The sequence below is a fragment of the Vitis riparia genome, chromosome 13, assembly GCF_004353265.1.
Source record: "Vitis riparia cultivar Riparia Gloire de Montpellier isolate 1030 chromosome 13, EGFV_Vit.rip_1.0, whole genome shotgun sequence".
NCBI lineage: Eukaryota > Viridiplantae > Streptophyta > Magnoliopsida > Vitales > Vitaceae > Vitis > Vitis riparia.
In genome coordinates this window covers 4,617,945-4,643,273 of record NC_048443.1, presented here as the reverse complement: position 1 = coordinate 4,643,273, position 25,329 = coordinate 4,617,945, and the positions used below count along the sequence as shown (strand labels likewise).

The 25,329-nt window shown below is 40.3% G+C and overlaps 1 protein-coding gene across 1 annotated transcript; it reads left to right on the top strand.

The window, feature by feature from the left end:
- The first annotated feature begins 568 nt into the window (after positions 1-568).
- Positions 569-1,288, top strand: LOC117927965 (GDSL esterase/lipase At5g03610-like). Its single transcript, XM_034847702.1, has 2 exons — positions 569-826; positions 968-1,288. The coding sequence occupies exons 1-2, from the start codon at positions 569-571 to the stop codon at positions 1,286-1,288; spliced, it is 579 nt and encodes a 192-aa protein (XP_034703593.1).
- The last annotated feature ends 24,041 nt before the right edge of the window (positions 1,289-25,329 follow it).

Sequence of the window (25,329 nt, the reverse complement as noted above, 5' to 3'; positions counted from 1 at the left end):
TTGATGATATAATTATCATAGGTGATGATGTTAATTGGAATGCAGCATTGAAATCAAATTTAGCTTCCTGTTTTGAAATGAAGGATTTAGGTACTCTATGATACTTTTTGGGTATTAAGATAGTTTCTTTTCCAAAAGGTTATCTTTTCTCACAATCTAAGTACACATTTGATATTATTGTCGATATTCTTCTTATGATAGTAACACCTTGCTAGACCTTATTTTATATTATAATATTGTTGGCAGCTTGGTCTATCTCACCATTACATGTTCGTTTGGCAATAGTAGTTTTGATATATATATATATATATATATATTGTTGATTTAGTTGGAAGTTGCATGATATTTTCAAGAAGTCCCATGAAATGTAGCCATAATAACAACATTGAAAATTGTTGACTTGTCAAGTTCATTGATATGAAAATTCAACCAAGTTTGAATAGAAAAATTCTACCAAAAATCTAAAAAAGTTCGCCATGGAAGTTCTTTATTTTGGTCACTTAACTATCATTTATTTAGATAACTATAATATTTTATGTTTTGAACTGCATGACAAATAGCTTCATGGATGGGCATAAAGTCTCCTACACCATATAGATATAGAAAACTAAGGTCCATAAAATATGGAATGAATTTTGCTTATGGAGGGACAGGCGTCTTCGACACACTGGTTGCTGCACCAAACAAGACAAAACAAATCGATTTGTTTGAACAACTCCTTAAAGAGAAACTCTATACCAAAGATGGCCTTAAGTTCTCCACTGCTCTGGTATCCGTTTCTGGCAATGATTGTGGCATCTACCTTGCTAGAGGTGGAAGTCTTCAGGTGAGTGCCCTATTACATGCATGGACTTCCATTAGTTTTATCAAAATCAAACCAAGTACAGTGATTTTCTCAATGGCTTGTTATCTTTTGGATGGTATATATTTTTTCAATAGTGGAACTCACTTCAAATGTACATTTTAGGGTTTGCCAGCCTTCATTGTATCTGTTGTTAAGCAGCTTGGCTTGGATCGACAACGTATTCATGATTTGGGAGTGCCGAAAGTAGCCGTTCTGGGAATACAGCCCCTTGGATGTTTGCCTGAATTTACAATGGAATACTCATACAAGAAATGTAATTTAACGGGAAACTTGGCTGCACTGTTTCAGAACCTATTACTAACTTCTATGGTAGAGGAGCTGAAGCCTGAATCTAAATTTGTGGTGCTTGATATGTACGATGCATTCATGTCTGCAATGAAGAAACATGAAAACGAAACAGGTGATTTCCCCATATTTATGTGAGACAAATACCGAATTTTGGTTATGGCAGGTTAATAGCAGAATTGCAAGTTGTTTTCTTTACGGACAGGGTCGAGCTTCATCATTCATCTTAGATTAGGGCTCAGGTCCTGATATATCAAGCCAAACTGGAGACTCAAGAAAATCAGGAGTGAGTTCTGAATACACATCCACCACAAATTTTCACAAAAAAATAAAATAAATAAATAATAAATAAAAAAAATCATTATCATCGTAATCATCATAATCATAATATCATCATCCTTGGAATTCTCATGTTTGTCCATATCATTGGAGATGTAATATCATCATAATCAGAATATCATCATCCTTGGACATTGACTTATCGCCTAACTTAAATGATTCAATTTTGATTTTTGAAAGATCATTAAACCATGCCCTATTATTCAACATTCATTCAATTTGAAGCTAGTTCATGGATTTCTATTTAACACATGAAAGTGTTGATCATCATACAACACAACAATTTTTCTCCCCCTAAAATAGAGATATCATCATTTTTATTTTATTTTTTTGTGAAGGCTTTTTTATATCATAAATATAAATCATCCTTTTAGTAAAGGTTGCTTTTTTCACTTAGGGGTGTTTCCAAATTTTGTAAGTGAAGTTTTTGGAAATAATATCAAACTAATTCTAGCAAGATTGCCATTTTTCACTTCAAGAAACATACATTTTGTATTATTTCATACATAATGTAAGAATTTATTTCCAACAAATTAACGTGATGCTCATGACTTTCCAAATGCCTAAATCTAACATATCAATTAAAGTTAATTAAGAAGATTCTCTATCAATCACATGCCATAGAAAAATTTAAATTTTCCTAACATAACAAGTTCTTCATTTACTTTGTTTTAGAGGCCTAAAAGGTGATTAACATGATTCTAGGGATAGTTGGCAAATCTTGCAGATCAAGTACTTCAACAACATAGTAAGAACTCAGGATATTTTAGTAGATGCTAAAGAAGCAACTTAAATAAGAATATTTATTAAGCCCTAAGGCTTTCTTGGGAGGGACCTAAGATCCTCATAAATGTCTCAATCTAAAGCAATGATCCTCAGGCCTAAACCAAGATCTCAAATGAACTCCCCTTGAGAAAGTGACACTAAAGCACACTAAGCAAGAAGTCCTAGGATAAGGAAGGACTATGTTAGTCACTATAGTAGTAGGACTAAAGATAAAATGATACAAAAAGGTCTTAGACTAAGGAACAAAAAATGCTAAGTTGATATAGAGGCTCCTAAAGATTTTTTAGGAACAAGATACTTAGGAGAATCTAAAGGAACAACTCTAGACTTGATCAAACCTTTAGTTTGGAAAGCGAGTAGATTAACTTTGTTCACCCAAATTTGTTTCATCCTAGGAGGTGTACTAGGAGGGATTTTCTTGTTCTTATGCTTAGCGTTCGGCTTATTTCCTTTTCTTATATTCAAAATCTAATTTTTAAGGAAATTTGATTTTTCACTAGCCCATTTAAGTGAGATTGATACCTATCAAAAAGTCTACTAAAGCACTTTCCTTAAGCGTCTTGATTTTTTGCATATTGGCACTAAGGTGATGTGTTAAAAGGGGCTATAGGGTTGGGAGCTTCCTTTTTGCTCTTAACAAAGACTATTTCTCCATTATTGGGAGTTTCAATCTTATATACATAGACAAGGCCTCTCTTGTCCCCTGAGGATTTACATTTATTAATAATCTCATATAAAATCTTAATCATAAGCAGAAGATCTCAATTTTAGAGGGAGACTCTCTTCTTTGTTGCTTAATCTCTTAAGATAAAACATTATTTCTCTCAAGTAGAGATCTATGTTCATACTCTAGAAATTGAATTTTCTTAAGAAAATTTATTTTTTCTTTTTTTAAGACATGTAGACCCCTCAAGGAGCTGGGGGCTCTTTTTTTTTATTATTATTTTTCTGTGGCTTTCTGGAGGCCTCTCAAGTGGGCTGTTCCCGGGCAGCTAGATAGGCTAAGGTAGCCACCAGATGGGAGGTGTGGCAGAGGGAGGATGGCTTGTTGAGGAAGCTGAAAACAGAGAGCAGAGGAGGAAGAGGGGGAGAAAAGGAGAGTTTTGGCTCTCCTCTGGATTTTTTGGCTGGAAATCAAAAGCGGGGACAACACCAACTGGAAGGCACTGCGACATGAGATATTTTTGAGAGGGGAAAAAGCTGCTACAAGGAAGCGAGCAGCTGCTGGAAAAAAAAAACCTAGGAGAAAAACAGAGAGAGAGCTGGTGCGAGAAGGAGGGGAGACTCTTTTACTCGGAAAAAATTTCTGCTTGAGAGGATTCACGCAGGTTTAGCATTCTTATGTCTTAAGTTTCTCCATTATTACCGTTTTGCTATGTTTTTTTTACTGATATCTGAATACCTGCTCTGATCATCTAAGATGCTAAACTCACTTTTCATGGTTACTTGTCGAGTCTCTGTTCTTCTTCTAAGTGTACTGTATGATGGTTGCGCTACTTATTCATGTGTTAGGATCCCCCACTAGCTTCTTTTGAAAGCTTCTTAATCTTCATTAAAATAGGTTTTGGAGTTAAAGGCATCATCCTCTCTCCCGCATGCTCTGTTTCTTCATTCTATTTTCTTCTGTTTCTGTTCTCTTTCTTTCTTTGAGGGTTGGGCATCTCGTTTGAGTTTGGCGTTCTGGATTGGGGCGTTCTTTGAGGGGCGCGGAGACGAAGGCGATGCAATGTTATGCAGAAGGTAGATGGAAAGGGTTCCGAGATTAGCATGGGCGTATTTGCTTTCTGTATGGTGTTGGATGCTTTGAGTGAAAATGGGTAGTGTTAGTGCTTTTAAAAAAAAATGATGATGTTGGCAGAGGCTTGATTTGAATTTAATGGTGTACATAAAGCATGTGTTTGGCTCAGCTATGCATGACCACTTTCTCTCAGGGCGCGTGTCATCCTTTTAAGGTTATTTACTTATTTGTTTATTTTCTTTCCATGTATTTAAAAATTCCATGGCAAAAATAATTTCCTTCAAAATTTGGTTTTTTTTTACGTACTGTTCTCGAACAATTCTTCGACATCCCGGTCTCCGAATTTGTTTTTTTAGGTATTACTATTATTCCAATCATTTACTTATTCTAAAACTTCACCTTTAAATAATCTTTCAAAATTCTTGTTTCTAAATTTAAATTTCAATTTTCGTAAATTCCCAATATTCCCACTAATTGATTTAATCATTAGTATTTTATTTATTTATTTTAAAACTCCATTTTAAATCAAATTCTTTAAAACTTCTGATTTCCGAATTAAATTCCTAATCCCGAAAATTCCCATATTCCCACTAATTTATTTAATCATCAGCATTTTATTCATTTATTTCAAAACTCTATTTTAAGTCAAATTCTTTAAAACTTCTGATTTCCGAATTAAATTCCTAATCTCGAAAATTCCCATATTCCCACTAATTTATTTAATCATCAGCATTTTATTTATTTATTTCAAAACTCCTGATTTCCAAATTAAATTCCTAATCCCGAAAGTTCCCATATTCCCATTACTTTATTTAATCATTAACATTTTATTTATTTATTTCAAAACCCCATTTTAAATCAAATTCTTCAAAACCTCTGATTTCCAAATTAAATTCCTAATCCCGAAAGTTCCCATATTCCCATTACTTTATTTAATCATTAACATTTTATTTATTTATTTCAAAACCCCATTTTAAATCAAATTCTTCAAAACCTCCGACTTCCGAATTAAATTTCTATTTCTGAAAAGTTCCAATATTCACACTAATCTATTTAATTATTTTATTCAATTTATTTATTCTAAAATTCCATTTTAAACAATTCATTAAAATTTCCGACTTCCGAATTAAATTTCTATTTCTGAAAATTCCAATATTCACATTAATTCGTTTAATTAATTTTATTTATTTATTTTAAAATTCCATTTTAAACAATTCATTAAAATTTCCACTTCCGATTTTAATTTCTAATTCCAAAAGTTCCAATATTCACACTAATCTATTTAATTATTTTATTCAATTTATTTATTCTAAAAATTCCATTTTAAACAATTCATTTAAAACTTTCAATTTCCGAATTAAATTGCTATTTCTGAAAATTCCGATTATTCACATTAATCTATTTAATTATTATTATTTTAGTTATTTATTTTGAAATTCCATTTTAAACAAATCTTCAAAATTCCCATTTCTGAACTTAATTTCCGATTTCCAAAATTCTAATTTCTTTAAAATTTAATTTCTAAAGTTCCAATTCTTAAATTTAATTTTCAAGACACCAATTCTCAAATCCTTTTAAAAAATTCCAATTTCTTTTCCAATTCTTAAATTTAATTCCCAAGACTCCAATTTTTAAATAAATTTCAAAAATCCAATTTTCTCTTTAACAGTTTTAATGCTTTCCGGGTTTCAAATAATCTTCTATTTATCTCGACTTTACATAAGCATGAATGTAATTTTCATAATTCCAGATTAATGGAATTTGTGGGATTAATTTGTGCAAGATAAACGGGCTTTGGTGGGGGCCCAACATATGTGATTTCCTTATGATTGATTGATTGTTTGTTTGATTTGATTGCCATGCATGATTGATTTTATTCTGCTCTATGACATGCTCAAAATTATTCTTTAATTGTGCACTAACCTCACTTCTTGATAGCGCATTATGGCTCGTCACCCAAGTACGTATCTATTCCCATTCTGGTATTCCTATATGCATGTTTTGATTCTCACATGTGCATGATAGTTCTGGGTACTCACTGTTTTACTCGTCCATTGCCCTGATTGCTTCATTTTATTAGTAGAGACCCGACTTTAGGGACTTAAAGGGGCGCTACGGTCTGTACCGTACCTTCCCGATAAGTAACCTGACCCCCGAACCCGATCCGGTTTTTCGCAAACCGCTTTTTCCAAAATAAGGAGTCACACTTAGGGTTTTTCTTTCTTATTTTGTTTACCCTTTTAAAAATAAAACAAAAATAAGTGGCGACTCCAAGTCAGTTTTCTTAATCAAATAAAATCAAATTTTCAAATTAAAAATCGAGCTCGCCATCGAGTAGGCAACGCATTGAGCCGAAATGCGGGGTCCACAAAATGGCGACTCCACTGGGGACGTTTAGAGGGTCAAGCTTGAACTTAGAGTGAAGCAAACGTGGCATTTGATTGGACGATCAGTGGATGCTCATCTTTTGATTGTACATTGAGGATTTCTTGATGCATGCTCAGATGTCGTATTCATTTGAGATTTTGACATGCTGGATTATTGATGATTGATCTTATTGCATTGCTTAGCGTATTGATTCTGATTTTGGCATGATTGTTCTGATCACTTCACATGTATACACTCACCATTGTATATCACTCAGCTTGACATGTCGATTCTCTGACTTGTATACTATTTTGATCGTCTTTGTGCATGATGTTTGTATCACTATTCGTCTTGATTGTCGTATTCTCGCTTATCTTGTGTGTACATGAGCGATATATCCTGCTCTGCCTGACTGTATGATGCATGACTGCCCTCCCTCTGCATGATTGCATGTTGTCTGTCAATGTGGGTCTCACTTCTATCCCCCTACTTCCAACTCTCTTGGTTTCGGTCATTCCTTTCATCTCGGTTCTCACTATTGCAAGTGTGAGACCTTCTGTGTGCTTGCTCTCTGACCGAGCCAGAGATTAGGAGTAGGGTCTAGCGACGGGCTATATCGATGCACGGGAGCATTCTGGAGGAGAGCGACGCTTTGATGTCGATTGGAGTCCGATCATTGAAGACCTGTATAGCCCCGAGCTAGGTTTCATGGATAGTCGTGCGACTAGTGTGTTTCCTCTTCTGCTCTAGATTATTATGGTCTTCGGATGCACCCACACCATTCACTATGCACTCTAGTCGACTATTGAGTGCTGAGAGTTCGAGAGGTTTCACCATAGGAAACCCCCTGGGATGTCGAGGAAGTGCCTGCGTGGAAGTGGTTACCACCTTGCATCGAAGCGCCCCATCTCTTCGGAGGCGTGCAAAGGGTTGCGTACCACCGGAGGGTACGATCGCTTCTGCTAGGGATCTTTTAAAGTCCACCTATCTCCTTTTAGAGCCACCTTGACCTTGTAGTTTGAGCCTTAGACTTTTCAATTAGAATTTTTCTTCCCAAACACATGGGTGCATCTGTGGGCCTTCAGAGCCGGTTCAGTAGTAACAGGTTTGGTTACCTTCGCAGTAGTCTCTTATATATCTGCTCAGGATTGGATATCAGTTTGATTGCTTCCAGGCTACCTTTTGACACATTTGATAGACATTCTTTGTGAAGTTTCCTTTACCCCGAACCTTATCCAGTATTTCCACTGTTGTAGGGATACCGATACGTTCAGTCTGGGTTGGACTTCTTGGATCAGAGTTAAGGGTAGATTGATCAGAGTATCGGACCAGTTAGACCAGAGATCAGATCAGAGGGATATGGATTCACAGATAGTTACCGTCGATTAGTTTGCTGAGGCCATGGCTTCGATTCAAGAGGCTATAGCTAGCCTTGGCCGGATGATAGATGGGCAGCAGGCCCAGCAAGTCCCGCCCCCGGATGGTGCCCAGTATGACCATACAGTGCCACCACCCCCTCCACCCAGTCAGTCAGCACCATAGGCCATGTTGTTCACCCTACATAGTCAGACCGAGGTTGCTCCGCTTCCCATCACCGTGCCTACCCCGACCTCAGAGGACCCACATGCTCGCATGGATAGGCTTGAGCAGGGGTTGAGGCAGTTGAGGACTTCCGATAGAGCCATTGCTTGGGAGGATTTTGACGGAGTGCCAGTGGCCAGTTTACCGGCCAAGTTCAGGATGCCAGAGATCGAGCGATACACGGGGATTGGGTGCCCCCGCCTCCATTTGAGGCTTTACAGTACGATCATGAGGGCTCATGGATTGGACGGGGCTCAGATGATCATGCTTTTCCCCATGTCTTTGGGTGGCGCTGCACAGCGTTGGTTTGCTTCTTTAGATGTATCACGTCGTCGGACTTGGGATGACCTGGCCTAAGAGTTCTTGAGACAGTATGCATTTAATACTGTCGTTGACGTATCGAGGAGGGAGCTCGAGGCTCTTAGGCAGAGATCGGACGAGTCAGTTTCTTCATTCATCTCCCGCTGGCGTGGGAAGATTGCCGAGATAGTGGATAGACCGTCAGAGAGAGATCAGATTCAGATGGTTTTAAGGAGCCTACAGCCAAGGATCGCCAGACACATGGTCGGGGTCCCGTTCACAGATTTTGGGTCTCTGATTATGGCTTTGTATGATGTCGAGGACGGCATCTCGAGAGGTTTATGGACAGATTCTTCCCCTAGTGATATTAAGGGGAAGAAGCCCTTTGTAGGACCGAGGCCGACAGATGTTAGTGCTATCAGTTCATCCAGTCATAGGCCTCTCAGACGCCATCAGCCGATCCCACAGTTTTTCAAGCCTCATTCTTCTTATGCATCTCAGCAGTTCAGGCCACGGGCGCCTTCCCCGGCTTTTGATCAGACATATCAGGCTCAGCCATTGACTCTACCTTACTATGCCACTCAGGGCATTGAGAGGCCTCCTGTTTCATATACGGCCACTGGACAGCCATGCTACGCTGCATAGTTCACTCCGAGGCCCGCACCTTCATACCCTAGGCCTCGAGCTCAGCAGACCTCTGCACCTTTTGCCTTGAGGACGCAGAGACAGTTTTCATAGATAGGCATGCCGTTGAGCCAGGCTCTTTGGAAGCTCATAGAGGTCGGATTATTGGCCGCTCTCACTCCGAGACCACCACCTCAGCCTCTTTCCCCTCAGTTCAGGATGGACTTACATTGCGCCTACCATCAGGGGCCTGGGCATGAGACTGATAGGTGTACTGCATTGAGGCATGCCATCCAGGACTTGATCGACCAGGGTTTGGTACACTTGGGTCAGCCGAGTGTGACCACAAACCCGTTACCGACTCATACCACGCATGCAGTTCCTCCACCAGCCGGTGGTATCCATTTCTTGGACTACGATGAGATTGACGACCATGTCCATATGTTGAGTTGGGACGATCCAGATCCAGAGCCTATCATGCCAGCTGAGATTTATGAGACGAGTGAGGTGACTCTAGAGCCACAGATGCCCACTCCATTCCGATTAGTTCCTGAGGCAGCGTCTATACTGGCTACTACTTCCGAGCCTTTGACATTCACACGCTATAGTGTTCAGGCGCCGTACATTCTGATCCCTGATATTGAGGAGGTTCAGGCTCCGCATGTTGATATTTCTCAGACTCCGGACATCCAGTATATTCTCCGAGGGGGTAGAGTGATGCGACAGCCACCTCCCGCGGTAGCTAGGCCAGTTGAGGTTATATCTGCTCCCGAGGATGTTAGAGCAGAGGATGATGAGATCTTGAGGCAGCTACAGAGCACTCAGGCTCGTATCTCCATCTGGAGTTTGTTAGCGTCCTCCAGTACTCATCGGGATGCACTGACTCGAGCTCTGAGCCAGATTAGAGTTGATACCACGACCACTCCCGAGGGACTCATTCATATGATGACGGCTGGCAGAGCCACTTGTATCGTCTTTTCTGATGACGACTTGCCACCAAAGGGTTCAGACCACACGCGTCCTCTCTATATATCTGTTGGCTGTTCAGGTCGTCGAGTTCCATCTGTCCTTCTGGACAATGGCTCGGCCCTGAACGTATGTCCTCTGGCCACCGCCATCGCTCTTGGATACGCACCATCCGATTTCAGCCCGTCCACTCAGACCGTCCGAGCTTATGACAGCACCCGTAGAGAGGTCATGGGTACACTAGAGATTGAGCTCCTGATAGGTCCGACCACTTTTATAACTGTTTTTCAGGTTTTGAGGATTCCTACATCCTTTAACCTGCTTTTGGGCCGACCGTGGATTCACCGAGCTGGAGCCATTCCTTCTTCACTTCATCAGAAAGTGAAGTTCATCCATGAGGGTCAGGTGGTCGTCGTACAGTCGGCAGGGGACATGTTCATTTCCACTGAGCCCGTGCTCCAGATCAGCCATAGCGACGACGACTTACTGCTGACCGGGTTCACTTTTGACGAGGTACAGACTCTTGAGCTAGAGGGTTTTTGCCGGGACTTCGTCGCTATGTCCTTTGACCAGCATGGCAGCACTGTAGTGCTTGATATGATGAGAGGCATGTCCTATCTTCCTGGCATGGGATTGGGTCGACGTCAGCATGGACCGAGCGAGTTCATCACCATTCCTGATCATGACGTACCGTTCGGACTCGGATTCATCCCCACTGAGGCCGATTATCTCTATATGGCGCGCTTGCGCAAGGAGAGAGTGAGGGCTCGGTTGACTCATACGCCTTTCTATTATCCTGTGCGCCCGTACACCAGGAGCCTGACAGATTACTTTGTGAGGGCATCGGAGCCGCATGCACTATCTGATGGGATTATTGGAGGACTTAGCACCACTCAGGAGGCTGAGCTTCAGCGCCTTGTCCAGCAGTTACAGTTGAGTGACGGAGCCCCTGGCCCTTCGACTTCTGCGTTGATCGCTCCTTCCTCTCTAGATCGCACTAGCCTTATGACGCTTTGCTTCCCGGACGAGACCGATGAGCATGGGATCTTTGCTGAGGTCAGGGACATAGTGGACGGAGCCGCCCCACACGATGAGTACATCGACGAGATGCTCGCCTTGAGCCTGAGCCAGATTGAGGAGACTATTCAGCCTGGACTTGCTTCATCATTTGATCTCTTCGGGGTATTCGTCATCAAGCTTGCCGAGGAGAGCCTAACTGTCCCTGCTCAGGAGTCTGCTGAGGATCTTATAGTTTTTGATGATTTGTTTGATAGCCATGTTGGCATTATCGAGGGAGCGTCCGACTTTGTGGACCCACCTCTTTCATTTGACGTTCTGTTGGGGTTCGTCTCCCATTCTGACTATGTTTCTGACTCTTCATCTATGGATTTGAGCATCTTTGAGTATTTGCCTGTCTCTTCTGGTATTGATTTATCTGCAACATCTTCACCCACATCACAGGTTTTTGATATTGATGATGAGATTGTACAGCACGATTCAGACGATGACCCATCTTCTGCTTCCGATTCAGATCCCGTTGATCAGAGGGTTTCACCTGTTGTAGGGGACACAGAGATTGTTGATTTCGGCACCGCAGATCAGCCTAGGGAGTTGAGGATCGGGTCAGATCTATCTGTAGATGAGAGTGACAGCCTCATCCAGTTGCTCAGAGCATACTTAGACGTCTTCGCATGGTCCTATGAGGACATGTCAGGCCTTGATCCATTTATCGTCCAGCATCGTTTGCCACTTCTGCCCCATGCCAGGCCGGTTAAGCAGAAGTTGAGACGGTTGCATCCTCGTTGGAGCCTGCAGGTCAAGGAGAAGATTCAGAAGCAGCTCAGTGTAGGATTTTTATCAGTGGTCGAGTACCCGGAGTGGCTGGCCAATGTCGTCCCTGTTCCCAAAAAGGACGACAAGGTGAGAGTTTGTGTTGATTTCCGAGATCTCAACAAGGCTAGCCCTAAGGATGATTTTCCTCTTCCACACATCGACATGCTAGTTGACAGTACGGCAGGTCATTCGATGTTGTTCTTTATGGACGGATTTTCCGGGTACAGTCAGATCTTGATGGCTCCAGAGGATATGGAGAAGACGTCCTTCATTACCGAGTGGGGTACTTATTGCTACCGAGTCATGCCATTCGGATTGAAGAATGCAGGAGCCACTTATCAGAAAGCAGCGACCACGCTTTTCCATGACATGATGCATCGGGATGTCGAGGTTTATGTAGACGACATGATAGTGAAATCCCGAGGTAGATCAGATCACTTAGCAGCTTTGGAGAGATTCTTTGAGAGGATCAGGCAGTTCAGATTGAAACTGAATCCCAAGAAGTGCACTTTCGGAGTGACTTCTGGGAAACTCTTAGGGTATATGGTCAGTGAGCGAGGCATAGAGGTAGACCCGGAAAAGATTAGAGCCATCCTTAACATGCCTGCACTGAGGACAGAGAGAGAGGTCAGAGGCTTCTTGGGCAGACTTCAGTACATCAGCAGATTCATTGCCAGGTTGACAGACATTTGTGAGCCCATTTTTCGACTCTTGAGGAAGAGTCAGCCTACTGTTTGGGATGATCAGTGTCAGCGCGCATTCGAGAGGATCCGAGAGTACTTGTTGTCACTCCCGGTTTTAGCGCCTCCTACACCAGGCCGTCCTTTACTCCTATACCTATCCGTCTCCGACGTGGCTTTGGGATGCATGTTGGCTCAGCTCGATGATTCGGGCAAGGATTGGGCCATATATTATCTGAGTAAGAGGATGCTAGACTACGAGACGAGATATGTCACGATTGAGCGTTATTGCTTGGCATTGGTTTGGGCCACTCGCCGACTGAGACATTACATGACCGAGTATTCGGTGCACTTGATATCCCGTCTAGATCCTCTGAGATATTTGTTTGACAGGCCCGCCCTGGTCGGTCGCCTCATGAGATGGTTGGTACTTCTGACTGAGTTTGACATTCATTATGTCACTCAGAAGTCCATTAGAGGGAGCATTGTCGCGGATCATCTAGCTTCTTTACCGGTTTTCGATGGTAGGGCCATTGATGACGGTTCCCAACGAGGATGTCGCTGCTGTGACCAGTTGTCAGGATGGCGCATGTACTTTGATGGTGCAGCCAACCATTCTGGATACAGGATAGGCGTCCTGTTGATATCCCCTCATGGTGATCACATTCCCAGATCTGTTCGTTTGGCATTCTCGGATCGACATCCTGCCACGAACAACATTGTTGAGTATGAGGCTTGTATCTTGGGATTAGAGACGGCCCTCAAGCTCGGGATTAGCCAGATGGAGGTGTTTGGTGACTCCAATCTGGTGTTGAGATAGATTCAGGGCGAGTGGAAGACTAGAGATGTGAAGCTTAGGTCTTACCACGCATATTTGGAGCTACTGATTGGGAGATTCGATGATTTGAGATATACCCATCTGCCTAGAGCGCAGAACCAGTTTGCTGATGCCTTAGCTACTCTAGCTTCCATGATTGCCATACCTACTGATGCCACTGTTCGCCCATTGTTGATAGAGTCGAGATCTGCTCCTACATACTGTTGTTTGATTGATGATATGGAGATAGACGATGGTTTGCCTTGGTACCACGACATATATCACTTTTTGAGACTCGGCGTATATCCTGAGGCCACCACGGCCAAGGATAGGAGAGCATTGAGACAATTGGCCGCCCGATTCGTGATTTGTGGCGAGACGCTATATAGACGATCACCTGATGGGATGCTGCTATTATGTTTGGACCGGGCCTCTGCCGATAGAGTGATGCGAGAGGTTCATGCGGGAGTCTGCGGACCACATATGGGAGGACATATATTGGCCCGTAAGATCATGAGGACCGGTTACTTCTGGTTGACCATGGAGACGGATTGCTGCCAGTTTGTTCAGAGATGCCCCGAGTGTCAAATACATGGGGACCTCATTCACGTGCCACCTTCAGATTTGCACGCACTGACTTCACCTTGGCCGTTTTCAGTATGGGGTATCGACATCATTGGGAAGATTTCGCCGAAATCTTCCAGTGATCATGAGTTCATCCTCGTCGCCATCGATTACTTCACCAAGTGGGTGGAGGCTGCTTCGTATGCGAGATTGACATCATCTGGGGTTGCTAGTTTCATCAGATCACATATTATTTGTCGTTATGGAATCCCTCATGAGTTGATTTCGGATAGAGGGGTACATTTCAGGGCAGAGGTTGACACCTTGGTGTAGCGATATAGCATCCGACATCATAGGTCATCTGCGTACAGGCCGCAGACGAACGGGACAGTAGAGGCCGCGAATAAGAATATCAAGAGGATATTATGGAGGATGATTGAGACTTCTCGGGATTGGTCAGAGAAGCTCCCATTTGCATTGTGGGCTTATCGGACCTCTTTTCGCACCTCTACAGGCGCCACACCCTACTCATTGGTATATGGCATGGAGGCGGTACTACCCGTTGAGATTGAGATGGGTTCGTTGAGGGTAGCACTAGAGCAGCAGATTCCCGAGACAGATTGGGCTCAGACTCGATTTGATCAGCTCAGTCTCCTAGATGAGAGGAGATTGAGAGCAGCAGACCATGTTCGTGCATATCAAAGGAAGATGGCCCGCGCTTTCAAAAAGCGGGTCAAGCCCAGACCACTACATGTAGGTGACTTAGTCTTGAAAGTCATCAGGGGATTGATCAAAGATCCTAGAGAGAAGTTCAGACCCAACTGGAGCGGACCTTATTTCATCAGGGAGTTGACCCCAGAGGGCGCTGCATGGATGATGGATTTAGACGAAAACCGATTCTCAGAGCCAACTAATGTGGATCAGCTAAAGAAGTACTATGTTTGAGACCATGGTCGCAGGATGGGTGGCCATCATTTCGGTTAGCCATTACCTTGTTATTCCTTTGTGATACATAGTCCGTTGCTAGCCCATTGAGCCTCACATGCATATTATAGCCTTTCTTTCTTATCGCCTTGCTCACATTTTCACACCGGGACAGGGGCCCTTTAATGTATGCATGCATTGCTTGGGAGTTTCATGAGCCTTGGACCTAGGGGCATGTTTTTCTCATCATCTTTTCCTATCATTGCACCTTTGCATTTTCATCTCATCTTATTGGTTGTGTTATTCATCTCTTCTTCCTATCCTATCTACTATTTGTTTGTCTCATATTCTCTCCACCCTGAGTGGTGAGCCTCCTCAGTTCATCACATGGAGGGTAGTCACATCATTTCCACCATCTATCTCGCGGACACTGGTTTAGAGATCCTTAGTTTGAGAAGGTCATCTTGTCAAAGAGGGTTTGTATGTTACCTTAGCACTTGGCAGTGTATCCATTTGTTACTGATATCATCTTTGGGGTTCATTTGTTCATGTTCAGGGTACGCGTGTTTGTATATATGTAAAAAAAAAAAAAAAAAAAAAAAAATGAGAAAAAAAAAATTGAAAAAAAAATGAAAAAAAACGCAGGTGTGTATTATTTTTTATCATTGAGTATGTATATTGATGTTTGGGGGTCATTTTTATCGAGTATGTTCGTTATTAGGAGTTCGTATGTGAGCTCTCTGAGATCCCATGTTGTTTGTATTGCTTCGTCATATCTATTTGTGAGAGAGGTGAGTGACCTTCTCCTAAGGACTCCGAGTCATTGTCCTTTCCATCATTACATTCATTATTGATGTGACTTAACTTCATGTTTGATCTGAGTCGATCACTACATTTCTTCACATATTCATTGTTTCGCTGTCGTTTTTATCGTTGCTTGTGATTCATCTCATTCCCTTCACATCTTATTCCCTCCTTACAGCGACCCATCTTGGGTTTGATACTCATTTCGCATCATCATTACACATACCACTATCAGTTCATGTTGCTTCATTTGTCTCCTTATCAACATCATATTCACGTTAGGCATCCTCAGGTCCATGGCTCATGGGGTTCACTATACATGTTACATTTCATATATGAGGGCATGAGTTTTGATCATTGGGTATTTGAGCCTAGTTTCCTTTCGTTTCTATCACCCTATCACCTTGGCCTACGTTACGTCCCGTGTCTTAAGACCACCCTGAGGCCATGGGATCAGATGTCGTCTTCGGCAGCCTCTACTTAGACAGGTGATTGAGATCTGGTTGATATTTAGATATCGTCATGCTTCTTCTTCTGGGAGTCGCCTCTTTGATGTGCAGGTCTGATTCAGTTGTGTTCGGATTACCGGGATCACGAGTTTGACGATGATTGATTTGGTGTCACCTGATGTTTGACCCATCATACCTCTGGTGCCACACTGAGGCATATCCCATTTCATTTAGAGGTTCATGGATCCTCACGGACTTGCACGATCATCACTTACTGGATGCTCACTGAGACGTGGACATGATCGTTACCTTACGGAGCCCCTGAGATCCACCCAGCCAGGTCCGCGCTTCTCGACACTTAGATGCCATCATGCCTCTCCATCGGGGAGGCACATCTTGGATATATGTGCATGATTCAGTTATGGATTCAGACGACCAGTGTCACATGTTCGAGGATAGATGATTCCATGCTATCTGATCCCCGACCTATCATACATTTCGATGCCATACAGGGGCATATTTTCCGTTTCAGATGAGATTTACGGACTTTCACGGAGGACACGTGCTTGACGATAGATGATTTCATGTCATTTGTTCTTCAGACCTGTCGCGCACCGGATGCCATACTGGGGCATATTCATTTTTGGAAGATCTTTATGGATTTTCGCAGAGGTCACATGTTCGAGGATAGATGATTCCATGCTATCTGATCTTCGACCTATCATACATTTCGATGCCATACAGGGGCATATTTCGGTTCGGATGAGATTTACAGATCAGGAGGGAGTCACGTGCTTATCCTTATTTGGCAAGATGTATGCAGAGATGATGATATATTCACTATCCTCACGATGATCCCTTAGGGGAGCCTATCGAGAACCATCTAACCCGGTCCGCACTTTTAGATGCTTGGATGTCGTCATGCTTCCTTCCGAGGGACACCTCTTCGATATGTGGGTTTGATTCAATTGCAGGCATAGATGATCTGAGCTCATCTGATTTTTTTTCGACATGTTACATTCTCGATGCCACACTGAGGCATATTCCCCATCTTGATCGAGACTTATAGATCCCCACTGGTTTACATGATCATCCACGGTTATGAGATACACGCCAGGTTGATGTTTGATTTCATTTTATCCGGATACTCCGATGAGCCTCTCTTGAGTCGTTCAGCCAGATTCGTACCCTTTGATATAGTCGTGATTCCTGGAGGGAGTTGTCTCTGGTGCCTGGATTTCTCGCATCATCATTTCAGTGGAGTACATATCAGATCTGTTACATGTCCCATTGGTGTTATTCTCAGGTCATCAGGACAGATCGGGTACATCTGATGCCATACTGGGGCATATTGCCCTCTTTAGCCTTGGAGGCGATCGTTCTCTCACATATCCGTTATAGTTTCCATCACTCGGCCGAGATATATTGTGTTCGCCTCATTGACCATTATTCCCGAGCTCTTCATCGATATGAGCTCTCAGCGGAGCGTCGTTCGAGACTCGTAAAGTCCCTTTCAGCCATTTCCAGCGGATTGAGATTTGCAGCGGCATGCCACACTGGGGCATACCCCCGTCTTTGAGTTCATCGGATATTTTGCAGATCTTTCTCACTACTCAATCCATTTCTTGATCTTTGCGAGTCGTCATACTGGGGTATACCCCCTTCAGCGCTTTTCTACTGGGGCATATCCCCTCTCTTTGGGTTTATTGTGTCTCGTCTTGATTTCATGACTGTCAGACTCATTTGTCGATCTTTACGAGTTATCACCTAGAGCATCCTCCTACCATCACCTTGTTTAGGCTTTCAGAGTCATTTCTGTCATCTTGTTTAGGCTTCCAGAGCCACTTCTGTCATCTTGTTTAGGCTCCCAGAGCTACCTCTGTCATCTCGTTTAGGCTTCCAGAGCCATTACTGTCATCTGGTTTAGGCTTTCAGAGCCATTGTCGTCGTCTTGTTTAGGCTCCCAGAGCCATTACTGTCATTTTGTTTAGGCTTCCAGAGCCATTACCGTCGTCTTGCTTAGGCTTCCAGAGCCATTACCGTCATCTTGTTTAGGCTTTCAGAGTCATTTATGTCATCTCGTTTAGGCTTCTAGAGCCATTTCTGTCATCTTGTTTAGGCTTCCAGAGCCATTACCGTCATCTTGTTTAGGCTTCTAGAGCCATTACCGTCATCTTGTTTAGGCTTCCAGAGCCATTACCGTCATCTTGTTTAGGCTTCCAGAGCCGTTTCTGTCATCTTGTTTAGGCTTCCAGAGCCATTACCGTCGTCTTGTTTAGGCTCCCAAAGCTATTTCCGTCATCTCGTTTAGGCTTCCAGAGCCATTTCTGTCATCTTGTTTAGGCTTCCAGAGCCATTACCGTCGTCTTGTTTAGGCTCCCAGAGCTATTTCTGTCATCTCGTTTAGGCTTCCAGAGCCATTTCTGTCATCTTGTTTAGGCTTCCAGAGCCATTACCGTCGTCTTGTTTAGGCTCCCAGAGCTATTTCTGTCATCTCGTTTAGGCTTCCAGAACCATTACTGTCATCTTGTTTAGGCTTCTAGAGTTGTTATTTTCTAGTTTAACCCTTAGAGTTAGCTTTTGGTTTGGCTTCCGGGGCCATTATCTTCTAGTTTAGTGTTTAGAGTTAGCTTTTTGGTTTGACTTCCATAGCTATTATTTTCTCAGTTTAGCATTTAGAATTAGTTTTTTGGTTTGGCTTCCAGAGCTATTATTCTTCTAGTTTAGTGTTTAAAGTTGGCTTTTTGATTTGGCTTCCAGAGCTATTATTTTCTAGGTTTCGGCGTTCGGGGCCATCATCACTTTTTAGTTTCGGCGTTCAGAGCCATTATCACTTCTAAGTTTTGGCGTTCAGAGCCTTCATCACTTCTCAATTTTGGCGTTTGGAGCCATCATCGCCTTTCAGTTTTGGCATTCATAGCCATCACTATTTTCAGCTCGGCGTTCAGAGCCATCATCACTATTTTCAGTTTGGCGTTCGGAGCCTTCATCACTTCTCAGTTTTGGCGTTCAGAGCCATCATTGCTTCTCAGTTTTGGCATTCATAGCCATCACTATTTTCAGCTCGGCGTTCAGAGCCATCATCGCATTTCCAGTCTTGGCGTTCGGAGCCATCATCACTCATCCGTTCGACGTTCAGAGCCATCACCATTTCCGGTTTCGACGGTCAAATCCATCTTTCTTTAGTTTGGCGTCCAGAGCCGTTGTACATATCTCTTCAGACACCTTGAGTCATCACCTTTTCGTGTTTTGACTTTTAGAGTCATTCCTTCTCATCTGTATCATCCAAAGCCACAGACCCCGACATTCATATCCACTAGCATTGCGCATGTTGCCTTCATGGATTTGCGTTTATCCTCGTTTTCCTCGCCTTATCACCCCGTGCTTATCGCCTATTCATCATTGTCATTTCATATCTCCCTTCTCACTGCTTATGACGATGTCCTTTGAGTTCACGACACATACTTCGGTCATGTTGTTAGATGCCCTGTGCTTGCCATTTTCATATAGTTCACTTAGGGTAGTCTCCTTCTGGCACATTCTTTCCCGTACTTCAGAGTGGTTTGACCGTTACTCATCCTTGATATGGTCTTTCGAGTCACTTCTGGAGACATTCTCGAAGGGAGTCTGGGTCCTCAGTGTGTCTTCAGAGACATTTTGAGGCTTCTTTTTCTCTTAGGATTAGAGCTTTTGTGTTCGTCTCTTTGGCCTGAGTGAGTTCATGCTTCGCTAGTGTCCCTATGGGGGTCTCCTTGGTTCTTCGTTAGAGTTCACTTCATTCCACTCATTATTCATACTTGCTTTTCATTCCAGTATTCATATTCCTTGCACTCGTGAACTCTACCGAAGAGGGGCATATTTGTAGACCCCCCCGAGGAGCTGGGGGCTCTTTTTTTTATTATTATTTTTCTGTGGCTTTCTGGAGGCCTCTCAAGTGGGCTGTTCCCGGGCAGCTAGATAGGCTAAGGTAGCCGCCAGATGGGAGGTGTGGCAGAGGGAGGATGGCTTGTTGAAGAAGCTGAAAACAGAGAGCAGAGGAGGAAGAGGGGGAGAAAATGAGAGTTTTGGCTCTCCTCTGGATTTTTTGGCTGGAAATCAAAAGCGGGGACAACACCAGCTGGAAGGCACCGCGACATGAGATATTTTTGAGAGGGGAAAAAGCTGCTACAAGGAAGCGAGCAGCTGCTGGAAAAAAAAACCTAGGAGAAAAACAGAGAGAGAGCTGGTGCGAGAAGGAGGGGGGACTCTTTTACTCGGAAAAAATTTCTGCTTGAGAGGATTCACGCAGGTTTAGCATTCTTACGTCTTAAGTTTCTCCATTATTACCGTTTTGCTATGTTTTTTTTGCTGATATCTGAATACCTGCTCTGATCATCTAAGATGCTAAACTCACTTTTCATGGTTACTTGTCGAGTCTCTGTTCTTCTTCTAAGTGTACTGTATGATGGTTGCGCTACTTATTCATGTGTTAGGATCCCCCACTAGCTTCTTTTGAAAGCTTCTTAATCTTCATTAAAATAGGTTTTGGAGTTAAAGGCATCATCCTCTCTCCCGCATGCTCTGTTTCTTCATTCTATTTTCTTCTGTTTCTGTTCTCTTTCTTTCTTTGAGGGTTGGGCATCTCGTTTGAGTTTGGCGTTCTGGATTGGGGCGTTCTTTGAGGGGCGCGGAGACGAAGGCGATGCAATGTTATGCAGAAGGTAGATGGAAAGGGTTCCGAGATTAGCATGGGCGTATTTGCTTTCTGTATGGTGTTGGATGCTTTGAGTGAAAATGGGTAGTGTCAGTGCTTTTAAAAAAAAAATGATGATGTTGGCAGAGGCTTGATTTGAATTTAATGGTGTACATAAAGCATGTGTTTGGCTCAGCTATGCATGACCACTTTCTCTCAGGGCGCGTGTCATCCTTTTAAGGTTATTTACTTATTTGTTTATTTTCTTTCCATGTATTTAAAAATTCCATGGCAAAAATAATTTCCTTCAAAATTTGGTTTTTTTTTACGTACTGTTCTCGAACAATTCTTCGACATCCCGGTCTCCAAATTTGTTTTTTTAGGTATTACTATTATTCCAATCATTTACTTATTCTAAAACTTCACCTTTAAATCATCTTTCAAAATTCTTGTTTCTAAATTTAAATTTCAATTTTCGTAAATTCCCAATATTCCCACTAATTTATTTAATCATTAGTATTTTATTTATTTATTTTAAAACTCCATTTTAAATCAAATTCTTTAAAACTTCTGATTTCCGAATTAAATTCCTAATCCCGAAAATTCCCATATTCCCACTAATTTATTTAATCATCAGCATTTTATTCATTTATTTCAAAACTCTATTTTAAGTCAAATTCTTTAAAACTTCTGATTTCCGAATTAAATTCCTAATCTCGAAAATTCCCATATTCCCACTAATTTATTTAATCATCAGCATTTTATTTATTTATTTCAAAACTCCTGATTTCCAAATTAAATTCCTAATCCCGAAAGTTCCCATATTCCCATTACTTTATTTAATCATTAACATTTTATTTATTTATTTCAAAACCCCATTTTAAATCAAATTCTTCAAAACCTCTGATTTCCAAATTAAATTCCTAATCCCGAAAGTTCCCATATTCCCATTACTTTATTTAATCATTAACATTTTATTTATTTATTTCAAAACCCCATTTTAAATCAAATTCTTCAAAACCTCCGACTTCCGAATTAAATTTCTATTTCTGAAAAGTTCCAATATTCACACTAATCTATTTAATTATTTTATTCAATTTATTTATTCTAAAATTCCATTTTAAACAATTCATTAAAATTTCCGACTTCCGAATTAAATTTCTATTTCTGAAAATTCCAATATTCACATTAATTCGTTTAATTAATTTTATTTATTTATTTTAAAATTCCATTTTAAACAATTCATTAAAATTTCCACTTCCGATTTTAATTTCTAATTCCAAAAGTTCCAATATTCACACTAATCTATTTAATTATTTTATTCAATTTATTTATTCTAAAAATTCCATTTTAAACAATTCATTTAAAACTTTCAATTTCCGAATTAAATTGTTATTTCTGAAAATTCCGATTATTCACATTAATCTATTTAATTATTATTATTTTAGTTATTTATTTTGAAATTCCATTTTAAACAAATCTTCAAAATTCCCATTTCTGAACTTAATTTCCGATTTCCAAAATTTTAATTTCTTTAAAATTTAATTTCTAAAGTTCCAATTCTTAAATTTAATTTTCAAGACACCAATTCTCAAATCCTTTTAAAAAATTCCAATTTCTTTTCCAATTCTTAAATTTAATTCCCAAGACTCCAATTTTTAAATAAATTTCAAAAATCCAATTTTCTCTTTAACAGTTTTAATGCTTTCCGGGTTTCAAATAATCTTCTATTTATCTCGACTTTACATAAGCATGAATGTAATTTTCATAATTCCAGATTAATGGAATTTGTGGGATTAATTTGTGCAAGATAAACGGGCTTTGGTGGGGGCCCAACATATGTGATTTCCTTATGATTGATTGATTGTTTGTTTGATTTAATTGCCATGCATGATTGATTTTATTCTGCTCTATGACATGCTCAAAATTATTCTTTAATTGTGCACTAACCTCACTTCTTGATAGCGCATTATGGCTCGTCACCCAAGTAAGTATCTATTCCCATTCTGGTATTCCTATATGCATGTTTTGATTCTCACATGTGCATGATAGTTCTGGGTACTCACTGTTTTACTCGTCCATTGCCCTGATTGCTTCATTTTATTAGTAGAGACCCGACTTTAGGGACTTAAAGGGGCGCTACGGTCTGTACCGTACCTTCCCGATAAGTAACCTGACCCCCGAACCCGATCCGGTTTTTCGCAGACCGCTTTTTCCAAAATAAGGAGTCACACTTAGGGTTTTTCTTTCTTATTTTGTTTACCCTTTTAAAAATAAAACAAAAATAAGTGGCGACTCCAAGTCAGTTTTCTTAATCAAATAAAATCAAATTTTCAAATTAAAAATCGAGCTCGCCATCGAGTGGGAAACGCATTGAGCCGAAATGCGGGGTCCACAGACATCATGCTCAATTTTTAATGATGCATATGCAATAGTTATTTTGATGCATTTATTTAATAACAATTGATATGTTTCACATCAATTTTCAATAATGGAGGCATTTTCATTAAAATCACTATCACTAGAGTTATTATTATAAAAAAAACAACTAAAGTTATGAAAATAACAGTCTTATTGTTCATACATATATCTTTAAGCCTCAAAGGTTTGCTCTCATTTAAATCAATGGCACTCCAAGTTATGCTTCTTTAATTTAACAATATTAGGGCTAGGGCAGTCATAAGACACATGTCCTAGCCATCCACGGTTAAACCATTCAATAGTATTTCCCTTAGTGGTGACCTTGTCCTTTTCCTTAAAGGGATTTTCGACTCTTTTTCCCATCTTTGAGTCTTATTTTTTAAAGAGTTTTTTTTAAATCTTATGGTATCTTTAATCCATTTTGATAGCAAAACCAACTCTTCTCTACATAGTAACTCAAATCTTTCAAACTCTTTTCCTTCATTCTTAAAATCTATAAAGTAGTTTCTATGGCTTCTGAGTATCAAGAATATTAGATCTTACAAGTTCTTCAACTCTTATAGAGTTAATGTCCTTTCTTTCCTCAATAGTTATGACCTTGGGTCTAAATCTCTCAGGAAGAGATCTTAATATTTTTCTAATTACTTTGGATTCAAGAATCCTTTCCCTTTGGTTAAAGTATGAGTTAACTATGTTACTAAGTTCTGAATAAAATGTAGAGAAGGTCTCATCCTCTTGCATCCTTATGCTCCCAAACTTAGCAAAGAGCATCTAAATTTTGAAAAACTTCATAGCCAAAGTGCCCTCATAGGCTACTAAGAGAATAATCCAAGTTTCCTTAGCATGCTTACATGTGGTTATCATGTGAAATTCATCAAGACTAATCCCATTAAAAATGTTATAAAGGGCTTGAGCATTCTCTTCATTGCCCTCATTGTCCAATTTGTCTCATTCTTATTTAGGCTTGAGTTCTCCACTATATTTTCCTAGTTCCATAAAATTTCAATGGCGGCCCCCATCTAAATTCCACTTAATTCCAAACATGTTCTCCTTTCATTTTCAAGAAAAACTTCATACAAACCTTCTAATGAGAATAGTTTCTACCTAAAAATAAAGTGGATTTCACCATTGAAATTAAATGGATTATTAATTGAAGATCCAACCATTTGTGGTTCCATAACTTAGATCTAGTAAGGCAAAAAAAAAATGATTTTTAAAAGTTTTAATGCTCTAATATCAATTAAAAGTACAAAGATCCAAATTAGGGAATACCTAGAGGGGCAAGAATAGTTAATTAACAATTTTACCTAGTGGATACTATCACTAAGTCTTACTCCCCAGCACTTATACTAAACTTAAATCTAAGACAAAGCACCAAACATGCTCCCAATGGGCTAGCTTAGCCCTGAGGGGATGCAAATCTCTTTCACAACTCAATGAATGCAAAGACAAACATCTTGGGAGTTTTAGGACATGAGGAAGGCTAATTAGTTTTTTCTAGTATTTGCATCAAAAACAAAAAACCCTTTTTAGCAAGGTATTTATAGGATACAAATACCTGATGGATTGAAACACAAATTTATGAAATAAAGTCGATTAATATATAGAAATAACTACAATTGTAGATATTAGAATCTCTACCATGAGCACTAAGAGCGCTTGAGCTCTCAACATAGTACCTAAGCACTCTCTATAACACTTGATAGCTCAACAAGTTTGATAGCTCAACAAGTTTTTAAAAATTAATTTTAAAGCTTTTTTCACTCAAATTAAAAAACTTATAGTCTACTTCATGCCTAAAATAAATTCAATCAGTCTTTCTTAGACCTTTCCATACTTAGTTGTCTTTTTTCAGTTGATAATGCAATAACCTTGACTTTGTGTTGAAACAAAATTTTAAAATTAACAACATAAAAATATAATAGTTTTAAAAAATAAGGAGAAATTGTTTTCAATGATTTTTTAGAATGAAATAACAACATAAAAAATTTAAAAATCATAAAAAATTTAAAAATCATAAAAAGTAAAGAATATAGGAGCACAATTTTCCTTTGTCTTCCTTTCTCTCTCCATCATCCAATCTTGAAAACCTTCAAATCTAATCTCTCTTTGATTTAGATGTACTTCATAATTTATCTAAATTTTTCATTTGGTAAACAAACTCCAAATTAAGCGAGACTTAATGCTTTGAATTTAATAAAAAATGTAATAATTTTAAAAAATATTTTAGAATTAAAAAATTCATCCAGATAATACTAGAAATTCACTAATCAAAAGTAATTTAGAATAACTCTATTGATTTAAAAAAAATTAA